Raw genomic sequence first — 14,422 nt, 5'->3', positions numbered from 1 at the left:
GCTTTTGTTTCAGATTTTCAGCATCCACAGTTCTTTGTTTAATTTCAGTGTTAAATTGCTCCCTTCTAGATCTGCAAAGGGAAAACATACAGGAGTTATGAGGAGAAGTCTCTACATGCATTGAGACAATGATAGAATGGTGGTCACTGGCCTAGGAATCGGTGGGGGTGGTGTTTTGTGAAGGGCAGTGGGGTAGGGCATGAGTTCAAATGGCAGATGAGGGAATTTAAATTCAATTAAATAAAATGTGGATTTGAAATCCAATCTCAGATTTTTCTTTGGTTGGTTATTCTTCCAAGCAATGTGAGCATCACTGGTATTTTATTGTCCATCCCTGGTTGCCCTTGAACTGAGTGACTTTCTGGGTCATTTCAGAGGTAGTGTAAGACTTAACTGCATCACTGTGGGTCCAGAGTTACATGTATATCAGACCAGGTAAGGATGTCAGATTTCCTTCCCTAAAAGCAATAGTGAACCAGATAGGCTTTTTAAACAACAATTTGTGATAATCTCATGGCATCTATTATCAAGAATAGATTTTTCAATTGAATTTACATTTTGCCACTTGTTGTGGTGGGATTTGAATCCATGTCCCCAGAATACTAGCCTGGTTCTCTGGTCCAGAGATACTACCACAGTGCCATCATTCTCCCTCCTCAGTAAACATGCAGTGCAACAATTCTGTTAGCTCTAGACAAGACAGGCCCAGAAACATGGGTGTGGATTTCTGCCTTACCATAAAAACATATGAACAAGGAACAAGAGTGGGCCATTAGGCTGTTCAAGCCTGCACCATAATTTAATAAGATCATGAGTGATCTCAACTCCAACTACCTGCATATCCCCAGTATTGGTCATCAAGAATTTGCTCTTCCGATCAATGAGTACGCTGTCTCCCCTCATTTTACCATGAATTGGGGGAGGCGATGGCCTAGTGGTATTATCGCTAGACTGTTAATCCAGAGACCCAGAAAAGGATTCCAGGAACCTGGGTTCAAATCCCACCTCGGCAGATGGTGAAATTTGAATTCAATAAAATATCTGGAGTTAAGAATCTAATGATGACCATGAATCCATTGTTGATTGTCAGAAAAACCCATCTGGTTCACTAATGCCTTTTAGGGAAGGAAACTGCCACCCTTACCTGGTCTGGCCTACATGTGACTCCAGACCCACAGCAATGTGGTTGACTCTGAACTGCCCTCTGGGCAATTAGGGACAGGTAATAAATGCTGCCTATTCCCATGAATGAATAAAGAATGCACTGACCCTGGAGAGATCTGTGTTTGTGCTGTGAAGGGTTAACTCAAATGGTGTGCATGGGTGACTTTCCATCAATATTATCACCCAAACCAATATCAATGTTTCCATCCTGTTCCTGACGTAGTGGGATTAACATGCATTGAGTAAACACAGGGTTCAGAGGGTGTTACAGAAGAGGACAAGGGACAATCATTAACCCAGGCACTGTGTTTTGGGTTTCCGAGTTTATTCATACAAAGGAAAGTAACTATTCTAATGGTTCTTCAAAATCAGATGTGGTAACGAGCCACACGTGCAGAGAAAGAAATAAGTGGGGATGCTAATCTAATTGATTTCAAGATTACCAATCCAAAGGTTTAGATGAATAAGACATGAGTTCAAGCATTTGAGAGATTTTATGTTCAGCTGGTACGAAACTAGGACCACACTCAGCGCATGATGTTTGAGGTTGCATAGCCTACCGGGTGAAGGGTTGACAAAGAATACTCCCCACCAATCACAGCAGTTCCTGGCCACTTAATGGGCTTCAAACAATGCTTGTGCCTGTCACTCTGGTGGCAATCCCATATCAGCGAGCTTTTGGCTAATCTCTCTAATTCCAGAGGCACTAGTGGCCAACACTGGAATTTAAAGCAGTCCCCAGACTCTACATCCTGAAATCCAGGGCCGGATGAGCATTGGGGCAAGAATGGGGAGGCTCAGAGCAGAGAGGGTTGGCAAGGCCTGTAGGAGTTGGACTTGGCTGGGGTTGGGGTTGTGGGAGCTTGGTAGAAGGAAATTGGTAATAGTCTAAGGATGTGGGGTAGACCATTTAGGACTGAGATGAGGAGAAAAGTCCTCACCCAGAGAGTGGACAGCCTGTGGAATTCTCTGCCACAGAAAGTGGTTGAATAAAAAACAGTGACTGTTTTCAAGGAGTTAGATAAAGTTCTTAGGGCTAAAGGGATAAAACGGTTATGGGGGGCAGTTTTGGAACAGGGGACTGAATTGGGTGATCCACCATGATCATATTGAATGACAGAGCAAGCTCGAAGGGCTGAATGGTCTACTCCTGCTCTGTTTTCTATGTTTCTAAATGCCTTGGGAGGCCGTGATTGCTGAATCCCATGAAATCTTAGCAGAGTGATATTCTGGGCTTTCTCCTTGACCCTGAACACTCACATGGTGTCAAAAATGAGGTCAGGCAGAAAGTGGCCATTAGATAGTCAATAAATGGACGCTTAATTGTGGTGAGGACTGGCAGGACTAACAATTCTGCCTTCAGAGAACTGTTGAATAGTTTTAGCCTCCTAGAATAAAATTGATCTAGAGGCACTGAGAGGAGCTGCGAGAAAGATTTACTGAAACAATATCAGAACTGAGCGCATTTACCTATCAGGAAGGATTGAACAGTCTGGTGCCCTTCCTCTAGAACAGAGAAGATTGTGGGGAGGAGCCAATAACCTGATGGAGATTTTAAAGATTATTTAAAGGTTTTAGGGGAAAGACTTTTCCACTCACAGGACCAGAACTACAAGCATTAAATTGTTAACAATTACTAACATATCCAACAAAGAATTCAGGAGAAACATCTTTACAAAGCAGCATGGTGAGAAAATGGAACACTGAGGGCACATTTCATGATTCTTACATAAATGCATGAAGGAGAAAGGAATGGAGGAATATGTTGACTGGGTGAGATGAAGATGATCGGAGGAGGCTCAAGTGGAGCACAGATTTTGTATGTTCAGCCAAATTGGCTTAATTCTTTATGTAAGGCCTTTGATAAAATCCGAGTTGGCATCTGCAGAATATTTGCATTTTAAAAATATCTGAAAATTAAACAGCTGGTATTGGTGTTGGTGAACATGAATCTCTCAGATCCTGGGTATCAGCATCTTCATTGCTGTACCTGGAGCAGCAGGTCTCCTTGAGGATAAGAACACCTTGCAGAGACCTTGCAGAAGCCCTGAGGCCCAGCATGAGACCCCAATTTGAACAGAGGACGAACTCTTATTTAAGAAATTTCTTTTTATCCTTATTGCAACTCAAAAGGCGGCTAGATTGTGCTGATAAAATACTTTTCACTGTATCTTCAAGATATATGTGACAATAAATCATTCATTCATTCACCTCATTCACTAATGTACTTTAGGGAAGGAAATCAGCCATCCTTACCTGATTTGGCGTACATGTGATTCCAGTCCCACAGCAAAGTGGTTGACTCATAACTGCCCAATGACCCAGTCTAGCAAGCTACTCACTAATATCACCGACTCCTTATGGCAGTCTAGGAATAGATATTAAATGCCTCGTGAAGGCTACACCATCATATGTTGGGTGTACTTTGTCATTCAAACATATGAAATAGGAGCAGAAGTAGACAATCCAACCCCTTCATTGGATCTCCATCAGAGATCCTTCTCTGAATCAACTGGTGTATGATCAGCTTTATGATCTTTTGATCTCTCTGCCCTTGATCTCTCTGCCTATCAACCCTGTGTTTGTGTGCTCTCCTCTCTCACTGCACCTGAATAAAGGGCTGCGCTCCAAAACCTTTTTGGACTATAACCTGGCATCATGCGACTTCTGACTTTGTCCACCCCACTCCAACACTGGCATCTCCACATCCTGAAAGGGTAATCCCTGATCTGAAAACAGTGGCTCCCTGGTTCTGGATCAATACACAAGGGGAGACATCCTTTCCGCATCCATGTTGCCAAGACTGTTCAGGGTTTTATACCCTTCAATCCAGTCACCCCCTCAGCTTTCTAAATTCTAGCAGCAACATGCCCAGTCTGTCAGTGTTCCCTCACAAGACAACCTAGGTATCAATCTAGTAATCTCTGAACCACCTCCAATTCATTTATAGCCTTCCTTAAATCAGGAGACCAAAACTGTACGCAGTATTTGAGATGTGGCCTCACCAATGTCCTCTGTAACTGAAGCAAAACATCCTCACTTTAGTATTCAATTCCTCTTGTAATAAAGGAGAGTATTCCATTTGCCTTCCTAGTTAAGGGCTGCACATCCATACTCACCTTTTGTGACTCAACTACCAGAACACATAAATCTCTCTGCACCTCAGTAACCTCAGTACACCACAGTTATTTTCTGTTGAATTCGTACTTTCTTTTTCCCCTTCTGCCAAAGTGAACAATTTCATGTTTTCCCACATTATACTCCATCTGCCAGATTTACATTTGTAAACTTCCTTATGTCTTCTTCACAAAATACTTTCGACCCAATTTGATTTTGTCTACAAATGTAGCTACAATGTCTTCACTCTCCTCATCTGGGGAGGCGATAACCTAGTGGTATTATTACTGGACTATTAATCCAGAGGCTCAGGAAATGTGCTGGGGTCCTGAGTGTGAATCCATCACAGCAGATGGTGAAATTGGAATTCAATAAAAATCTGGAATTAGAAGTCTAACAATGACCATAAGCATCGTTGATTATCAGAGGGACCAGTCTGGGTCACCAATGTCCTTTAGGGAAGGAAACTGCCATCCTTTCCTGGTATGGCCCACATGTGACTCCAGACCCACAGCAATGTGGTTGATTCTTGACTGCCCTCTGGGCAATTAGAAATGGTTAATAAATGCTAGCCTAGCCAATGATGCCTACTTCCTGTGAATGAATTAAAAAAAGAATAATCTAAGTCATCGACGTAAACAATAAAAAGCTGAGGCACTAGCACAGACCTCTAGAGGACACTCATAGTCCCATCCTGCCTTTCAGCCAAAGACCCATTTATTCATACTCTGTTTTCTGCCAGCTAGCCAATCATCTCTGGACATGAGCTTTTACTTTCCACAATAACCCATGACATGGCATCTAATTAAATGTCTTCTGGAAATCCTAGTAGAGTACATCTATGAGTTCCCCTTTATTCATAGCATGCATTATCCCTCCAAAGAACTCCAATAAATTGGTTGAACATCATTTCCTGTTTACAACTGATTTTTCCTCATTGTATTGTGCTTTTCTAGATGTGCAGCTATGATCTCTTTAATGATCAATTCTAATATATTTCCTAGAACAGATATCAACCTAACTGGCCTGTAGTTTCCTGTTTTCTATCTCCTCCCTTCTTGAATAGAGGAGTTGTATTTGCTACTTTTCAGTCTGATTGATCCTCTCCTGATCTTGGGAATTTTGCAAAATTAAAACCAACCCATCTAGTACCTCATTTGCAACCTCACTGAAGACACTAAGGTGAAACTAGGGCAGCACGGTGGCACAGTGGTTAGTACTGCTGCCTCACAGCACTAGGGACCCAGACTGGATGACTGTGTGGAATTTGCATGTTCTCCCCATGTCTGCATGTGTTTCCTCCGGCTGCTCCAGTTTCCTGCCATAGTCCAAAAATGTGCAGGTTAGGTGGATTGGCCATGGGAAATATAGGGATAGAGGGATGGGAAGTGGTCTAGGTGGCATGCTGTTCAGAGGGTCAGTATTGATGGGCTGATTGGCGTGCTTCCACACTCTAGGGATCCTATGAAATCCATCTGGACTCAGACTTCTCAGCCCACAGCTCCATCAATTTACTCATAATCTTCATGATTAAAACTTCTCTAAGTTCCTCTCCCTTCCACCTCCTGACAAATAGCCATCTTTGAGATGTTTTTTGTATCCTCAGGAGAAGATAGAAGCAAAACATCAGCTCATTTCACCCACTATTTCCTCATTATTTATTATTGACTACCCATTACTCCTCCCTAATGAACTGACATTCACATTATTTACTCTTTTCCTTTCTAAGTTCCTGCAAAAACCGTTGCTATCTAAATCTAACCCAGCTGGGTTACTGTCGGTCAGGATCTCCAGAGACAATTTACAAAGGTGAATGGTTAACTATGCTATGGGAAACAGAAGCTACAATGGGGCTAGATTTTGACTAGATTCCTCAAAGCCCTGCATTGTAATTTCACTGGTTTCAATTTACTTGTTGGAGTGTTGGAACAGGAGGAGGCCATTCAGTCTCTCCACCCATTCCATTTTTCAATTAGATCATCACTGATCTGTATCTGATATACTTTCCACTTGGTTTGGTAAATGTTAGTACCTTTAGCAAACAAAAATTCTCTCAACCTCAGTCTTGAAAGCCCGATATGAAACTCAGCCTTAACAGAGTTTTACGGGAGGGAGTTCCAGGTTTCCAGTGTGTTTTGTGCAAAAACTTGCTTCTTCACAATGTCTCTGATTGGTCCAGCTTGACTTTCAAGATTCCGCACCCATGGCATTCCCCACCGTTAAACTCCGCCATCCTCCCAACTGTTACCCTCTGCTGCCCGAACTGCTACACCAGCGAGTGGAATTTTACTATCATGTTTATAGTATAGGGTGAATGTGTTAGTCAATGACTAACATGCCACCCTGCCTGGTAAGGTAACTCACCTGACCACTTGCTAATCAACTCATTAAGAGCTAGCAGGGCAGGTATCTTGCCGTACCACAGGCCTGGACACTGCCTGGGCCACTAAAGCTTCAGGCCTATCAGAGAATTACTCGAAGCCTACTCCAGCTCAGCATGGTGGCTCAGCACTTTTACTTCACAGCACCAGGGAGCCAGGTTCGATTCCAGCCTCAGGTGACTGTGTGGAGTTTGCACATCGTCCCCGTGTCTGCATGGAGTTTCCATCGAGTGCTCCGGTTTCCTCCCACAGTCCAAAGATGTGCAGGCTAGGTTTTTTATTATTCAATAACAAGATGTGAGCATCACTGGCTAGGCCAGCATTTATTTCCCATCCCTAATTGCCAAGACAGGTGTTAAGAGTTAACCTCATTGCTATAGATCTGCAGACATGCGTGGGCCAGACCAGGTGAAGATGGCAGTTTCCTGCCTTAAAGGACATTAGAGAACCAGATGGTTTTTTTCCAACAATTGATAATGGATTCATGGTCATCATTAGACTCCTAATTCCAGACTTTTACTCAATTCAAATTCCACCATCTGCCATGACAGGATTCAAACCTGGGTCCCCAGAACATTACCTGGGTCTCTAGATTAACAGTCCAGCAATAATACCACTAGGCCATTGCCTCAGCCATGCTAAATTGTCCCATAGTGTCCCGGGATAGCTGGGCTGGTGGACTAGACATGGTTAATGTGGGGTCCTGGGTCTGACTGTGTCGCTCTTCAGGGGAGGGGGTGGTCTGTGCAGACTCAATGGGCTAAAATGACCTCCATCTGCAATATAGGGATTTTATGGTCCAACAGCCAAAAAGTAGGTACTTCTGATCTGCTTGTCACAGAGTGGGAATCGTGGGTAGCTCAGCACATGAGTGAGTTTGGATGCTCAGTTGTGAGGTAGGCTTTCAGAGGCCACCATCCCTGCCAGACCATTTCACACTAGTTCAGTTGGAGGCCCACACACCCCCTAAACCAGCATGGAAATCACCAACTGGGAAACCTTTCCTACCTTCTGAGGATGCGGGTGATAGGGGAGCTGCAGAGTTGAGGGCCTTTAATTATCCATTAATTGACAAGTTAAGGGCGTTCATTGCTGGAAAGTCAAAAAAAGTACCCAGTGTAACTTCTTGGTGCAGTGGTAGCGACCCTACCTCTGAGTCAGGAGGCTTGTGTTCAAGTCCCGCCTGCTCCAGCTGTGTAGAATAACATCTCTGAACAGATCAATCAGAAAATATCTACAATAGAGTTAGAAGGAGTTAATTAAAGAAAGAATGTCCCCAGTTTGTTTGGCTAAATGGCTAATCAACCTGAAGAGGTCATGATTTCCAAGTGCCTGCATCTTTTCTGTGACTATATCCGTACTCGGGTTGCCTTGGAAAGGGAGCATCAAGACACCCTATAGAGAGAGGTGGACAACACAGGGTCTGTAGTGCATTATCTCACCCCCCACCGAAATCATTTTGATTTAACGCCTCCCTTGTTCCCCCACTTTCTTTGTATTTTTGTTTTTGTTATTGTTGCACTGTCCCTGGAGGGGCAGTACTTAATAATCGGTAATTGTTTAATTGCTCAAGTGGGTGATTTGGTAGTGGGTTTTGAAAAAAGCAAAAAGCAAGGATGAAAGAGAAAACAGGAACAAGGTGCTGAGTTAGATTATTATTCATGATTCGCTCTAAGATGTGGGTGTCACTGGCTAGCCAGCATTTATTGCCCCTCCCGCGTTGCCCTTTGAACTGAATGGCTTACTGGGCCATTTCAAAGGGCAGATGAGAGTCAGCCATATTGCTGTGGGTCTGGAGTCACATGTAGGCCAGACCAGGTGAGGATGACAGATTTCCTTCTCTAAAGGATATTAGTGAACCAGATCGGTTTTTTCCCAACAGTTAGCAGTGGTTTCATGATCATCAGTAGATTCTTAATTCCAGATAATTATTGAATTCAAATTCCACCATCTGTTGTGGCAGGATTCAAACCTAGGTCCCCAGAACTTTAGAGACAACAAGGTGCAGGGCTGGATGAACACAGCAGGCCAAGCAGCATCATAGGAGCAGAGAGGCTGACGTTTCGGGCCTAGACCCTTCATCAGAAAAGGGGGAGGGGAAGGGGGTTTTGAAATAAATAGGGAGAGAGTGGGAGGCGGATAGAAGATGGATAGAGGAGAGGATAGGTGGAGAGGAAACAAACAGGTCGAAGAGGCGGGGATGGAGCCAGTAAAGGTGAGTGTAGTTAGGGAGTTAGGAAGGGGATAGGTCAGTCCAGGGAGGACGGACAGGTCAAGGGGGCGGGATGAGGTTGGTCGGTAGGAGATAGAGGTGCGGCTTGAGGTGGGAGGAGGGGATAGGTGGGAGGAAGAACAGGTTAGGGAGGCAGGGACGAGCTGGACTGGTTTTGGGATGCGGTAGGGGGAGGGGAGATTTTGAAACTTGTGAAACTCGGATTCTCCAGCATCTGCAGTTCCTACTATCTCCCCAGAACTTTACCTGAGTTTCTGGATTAAAGTCTAGCGATAATACCACTACCATCAGCCATGGTCAAATTGAATGGCAGAGTGGTTTCACAGGTCCACTCCTCCTAATTTCTATGTCTATGTGATTGTAAAAACCATCTGGTTCACTAATGTCCTTTAGGGAAGGAAAACTGCCATCCTTACTTGGTCTGGCCTACATGTGACTCCAGACCCACAGCAATGTGTTTGACTCTTAACTGCCCTCTGATGTTGTTGACCAAGTTATTCAGATCAAGGGGAATTCAGGGATGGGCAATAAATGCTGGCATTGCCCACATCCCATGAAAAAATGAAAAAAGAATGGAGCTAGATGATCCTTATGTTAAAGGTACTATGTATGTGGAAGGTGTACACGAGAAGAGGTGAATTATTGGTGGAAAACACCATATTCAATACCAGAAGCACTCTATTCCTCTCCTCCTAACTTCTTCCGCTCCAGCTCCAGTTCTACAACCGTGTTTATTTATTTACTGAACAATTAATCTGTTAAAGATTAATTTATAGTTTTTAAAACTATAGCACAGCACTCAATGTCCAAGGTCACTGTTCGACATGACCTTCACCTGTCCTATCACTCCCAAGATGTATGTTTTGTTTATTAAAAAAAAAACCTTTGGAAATTCTGACAGGATGGGACACGATTGATCAAGATCAGTTTTGTACGTTCTACATTTGGTTGAGAAACCAGAAGCAGCTCTTTTCACATGGCAACTGAAGGAGGCCATTCGGCACCATGAACATATTCTGAAATTCAGCTCGATCATGGTTCATCTTTTCACCGTGGTTCCATGACAAATCAAATCAGAAGTAGATCAGAAAGGATTTGTTGGCTGATTATTGGAATGAAGGGTTTTGTCTTAAGAGGAAAGATGAACAGTTTGGGGCTTTGCCCCTTGGAGTGAAGAATAATGAGAGGTGATCTTATTGAAACATATGAAATCCTGAGGAGGCTGGACAGCGTAGAGGCTAAGAGGATCTTTCCCCTTATGGGAGAATCTATACTAAGGAGCACTGATTCAGAATGAGGGGCTTCCCAATTCAGGCAGAGATGAGAAGGTTTATGTCCTCCCTAGGAGGGTCATTAGTTTGTGGGATTCTCTTCCACTGAGAGCACTGAGACTAACTCATTGAACAAATTCAAGGTCGAGTTAGACAGATTTTTGAGCAATAATGGATTCTCAAGGATTTGGGGGAAACAGGCAAGAAGGTGGAGCTGAAGCCACAATTGCATCAAATGTGATTGTATTGAATTGCTTTCAATGATATCGCATCTCACTTTTCTAAATTCCAATGTCTATAGGTCGTCAATCCGATTTCTTTTCATATGACAAACCTACCATGCCAGGAATCAGGCTGGAGAATTTCCACTGCACCTCCTCAATGACAAGGTTTTATTTTAAATCATTCACAGACTGTGGGTGTAGCATTAATTGTCCATCCCTACATGCCCAGAGGGCAGATAAGAGACCTGGTGTCACATGTAAGCCAGATCACATAAGGATGGCAGATTTCCTTCCCTAAATGACATTAGTGAATGAGATCAGCTTTCCCAACATTCAGCAGTGGATTGATGGCCATCATTACACTCTTAATTCCAGGTTTTTATTGAATTGAAACTTCACCAGGTCTCCAGAACATTATCTGGGTGTTGGGATTAACAGTCCAGTGTTAATACCACTAGGCCATCACTTCCTGTATAGTATAGCCTTTCTTAGAGAAGAAGAACAAAACTACACACAATGCTCCAGGTGTATACAGTGCAATATTCTTGCTCCCATTCTCAAACCAGAGATGAAGGACTGGCTATGTGCAGAGACTGGGGAAGCTCGGTTCATTCTCAAAGAGGCAAAGTGGTTAAGAGAGTATTTGATGGAAGTATTCAAAATAATGAATAGTTTTGATAGTGGTTTTTCATAGAGTGGTTTTGATTTTGAACACAAAGAAACTGTTACCTTTGGCACAAGGGTCAGTGGTGGCAATATGGGCTGGCTTTGCCTGTGCGATTCACACATCATGAATGAACTAATTTAAAAAAAGCAGACAGACTAATAGTAATTGGCAAAAGTACCTCAGGTGCAATTGGAGATGGACAATAAATATAGACCTAGCCAGTAAGACACACATTCCATAAATGAATCTTTTTTCAAAGCAATGTAAAAATGAGGAGGAAAAGAATTACATAGAATAATGATCTGAAATTCATTGTCTGAAAGGGTGAGTGAAGCAAGTTGAATCATTTTCAAAAACGGTAAAACTGTACTCGAATCATTAATTCGGTTTCTCTCTCCACAAATCTGTTGAGTTTCTCTCGTATTCTCTGTGTTTGTCTTTGAATATATTTTTTATTTATTCATTCACACAACGTGGTTGCTGTTGTCTGGGCCAGCACTTTTTGCCCGTCCCTAACTGCCCCCTTGAGAAGGTGGTGGTGAGCTGCCTTCTTGAACCACTGCAGTCTGTGTGTTGTAGTTAAACCCACAATGTCATTAGGGAGGGATTTCCATGATTTTGACCCATTGACAATGAAGAAATGAAGGATCAATGTCAGGATGATGAGTAGCTTGGAGGGGAACTTGCAGAAGGTGGTGTTCACATCTACTTGCTGCCTTTGTCCTTCTAGATGGGAGCGATCACGGGTTTGGAAGGTGCTGTCTGAGATTTTTGGTGAAGTTCTGCAGTGCATTTTGATACGCACTGCTGCTACTGAGTGTCGGTGGTGGAGGGAATGGATGTTGAAGGTGATGGATGTCTTACATGGTGTAGATGCAGTGTAGATGTGGATGCTAAGTGTATTCAAATGAGGAAAGAGCAGATGATTGGGACTGAGCATTAGCACGATGGGCTGAAAGGATTCCCTCTCTGATTCTCAGATTCACCGTCGGGGCTGGAACCCTCAGATACATGCTTCCATTCAACTGAAAGGTGACTTTATTTTCCACTGTGATCTTCTCTTGCAGCTCATCAAGACAGCAGATCTGGATCCCAAAAAGAATTATATCTTTGGTTTCCATCCACATGGTGTATTGGTAGCTGGAGCCTTTGGAAATTTCTGTACTGAGGTGACAGGGTTCAGGGAAATGTACCCTGGGCTGAAGCCACATTTACTGATGCTGCCTCTCTGGTTCAGGGTCCCATTCTTCCGGGACTATATCATGAGTGGAGGTATGTAATGTGCTTGAGGAGACAGTGGTGCTGTGTTAATATGACTGCACTAGTAATACACAGACCCAGGTTCTGGGGATATTGGTTCTAAATCCCATCGTGACAGCGGGTGGAATGTGTATTCAATAAAATATCTGAAAGACTAAAGCTAGTTCTCAGGGCAGGTGATACCTGTATGAACCAATGGGTTACATCCTAATGGGATAGGTATTGCTACTGGGGAGGCAATGGGTTAACGGTGAGGCTAGCAATCCAAAGATTCGTGTAATGTTCTAGGGACCTGGGTTCAAATGGCAGATGGTGGAATTTCAATTCAATTGAAATCTGGAATGAATGGAACAATTGTTGGGGGTTAAAAACTACTGGGTTCACTAATGCTTTTCAGGGAAGGAAATCTGCCATTCTGACCTGGTCTGACCTACATGTTACTCCAGACCAATGGCAATGTGCTTGACTCTTAACTGCCCTGTGGAATGGCTGAGCAAGCCATTCTGTTGTATTCAAGGGCAACTAGGGATGAGCAATAAAAGCTGACCCAGACAATGATGTGCACATTCTGCAAATGAATATAAATAAAACCTCTCAGGGAGGTTTCCTAGTGCTGAGGGGTTGGTTTAAACTTTAGTGAATGGAATGGAAAAGCTGCAAGGGAGACTCGAAGATAGGAGAAATAAAGTTGAGCATCACGGATACCTTGATTGCGGAAAGACATCAAAAAGACAAAGTTAAGTTCGCTCTACTTGAATGCACACAGCATTCGCAACAAAATGATCTAAAGGCACAAATAGAGATAAATGGATATGATCTCATTGCCATTTCACAAACTTAACCACATGGTGACCAGGGCTGGGAACTGAATATTTGATGTTTAGGAAGGACGGAAAAGGAGATGGATTTGCTTTGGTAATAAAATATGAGATTAGTACTTCAGTAAGGGAGGAGTCAGACCCTCCAATGTGTGCCCAGAGCCCCCAATGAGAACTTGTCCCTGCACTTGTTGCTGACCTTCCCATATCAGTTGTGGCTCCTGACACTTCCAAGACATTCTGCCCAAGATGTGTTGCTAAGAGGGAGCAAGTGAGACCACAGAGGAATTTTAAAAATGTGAAGTTTCAAACTTGCTAGACCGGGAGCCAGCGTAGATCAGCGAAGAACATAGACAATGGAAGAACGGATCTTGTTGCAAGTAAGGATTTAAGAGACAGTGGTTTGAACGAACTCAAGTTCACTATCATTTTATGGTGAGTAGCATTTACAACAAAATAGGTCATTGCGTACTCGCAATGGCTTCATTAGGAACTCTAACATTGTGTCTTTCTATTTTTACATACTTTTAATTATGGACTGAAATGAGGAAAAAAAAACTGTTTTCAAACTGTGGGTATTCAATATGCAGCAAAGTTTTTCGATATTCTTAATGTGGAGACAGATAGATTCCTGGCAAGTGAAGAGACAAAAAGGTTATTGGGGATACACAGAAAATGTCAGTAATCACATCAGCCATGATGTTACTGAATGGCAGTGCAGGCTAGAGGGGCCGAATGGTCTGCCCCTGCTTCTAATTCATATGTTTATACATCCTCGCACTTCAGAAAGTGCTCATGTCTGTAAAGAGCTTTGTCATGTCCTGAGGCTGCAAAAGGTGCTACATTTGTGCACGTTCTTTCTGAAATCTCTATGACTACTCCATGGTTCTTGGCTTCCACTCTGCATTCTTCCCCCATTCCAGGTCTAGTGCCGTCAGCCAAGGAGAGCGCACAGTATTTGCTGAAGAGAGCAGAAGGTGGCAATGTGGCTGTCATTGTCATTGGAGGGGCCCCAGAAGCTCTAGATGCAAGACCAGGAGCATTAACACTGCTGCTGAAGAACAGGAAAGGATTTGTCAAGCTTGCTCTCCAGTTTGGGTAAGCTATATACCTCAATAACCGTAGTTTCACCAGCACCGGGTCTCATCAACTAATCACCTTGTTAATTCGCTGCTTGGTCTAGGGTAAAGACAAAGACATTGTGGTAATATCACTGAGCTGGCAATCTAAAGACCCAGCTCAAAAACAAAGTTGCTGGAAAAGCTCAGCAGGTCTGGCAGCATCTGT

At 43.3% G+C, this 14,422-nt stretch overlaps 1 protein-coding gene across 3 annotated transcripts in view; it reads left to right on the top strand.

Moving 5' to 3' along the window:
- dgat2 (diacylglycerol O-acyltransferase 2) overlaps positions 1–14,422 on the top strand; it is a 659,593-nt gene that overhangs the window by 561,555 nt on the left and 83,616 nt on the right. The window contains exons 3-4 of one of the 3 annotated variants that reach the window (XM_048598471.1): positions 12,125–12,329; positions 14,059–14,233. The exons of the other annotated variants lie outside the window; for them this stretch is intronic. Coding sequence (XP_048454428.1) covers positions 12,125–12,329; positions 14,059–14,233 — 380 coding nt within the window. The remainder of the gene's footprint in view (positions 1–12,124; positions 12,330–14,058; positions 14,234–14,422) is intronic. 3 annotated transcript variants of the gene reach the window in all.

This window comes from Rhincodon typus, chromosome 6, assembly GCF_021869965.1.
Source record: "Rhincodon typus isolate 14 chromosome 6, sRhiTyp1.1, whole genome shotgun sequence".
In the NCBI taxonomy this organism is placed as follows: domain Eukaryota; kingdom Metazoa; phylum Chordata; class Chondrichthyes; order Orectolobiformes; family Rhincodontidae; genus Rhincodon; species Rhincodon typus.
Note: the sequence above shows the minus strand (reverse complement) of the source record. Positions and strands in the feature narration are given on the sequence as shown.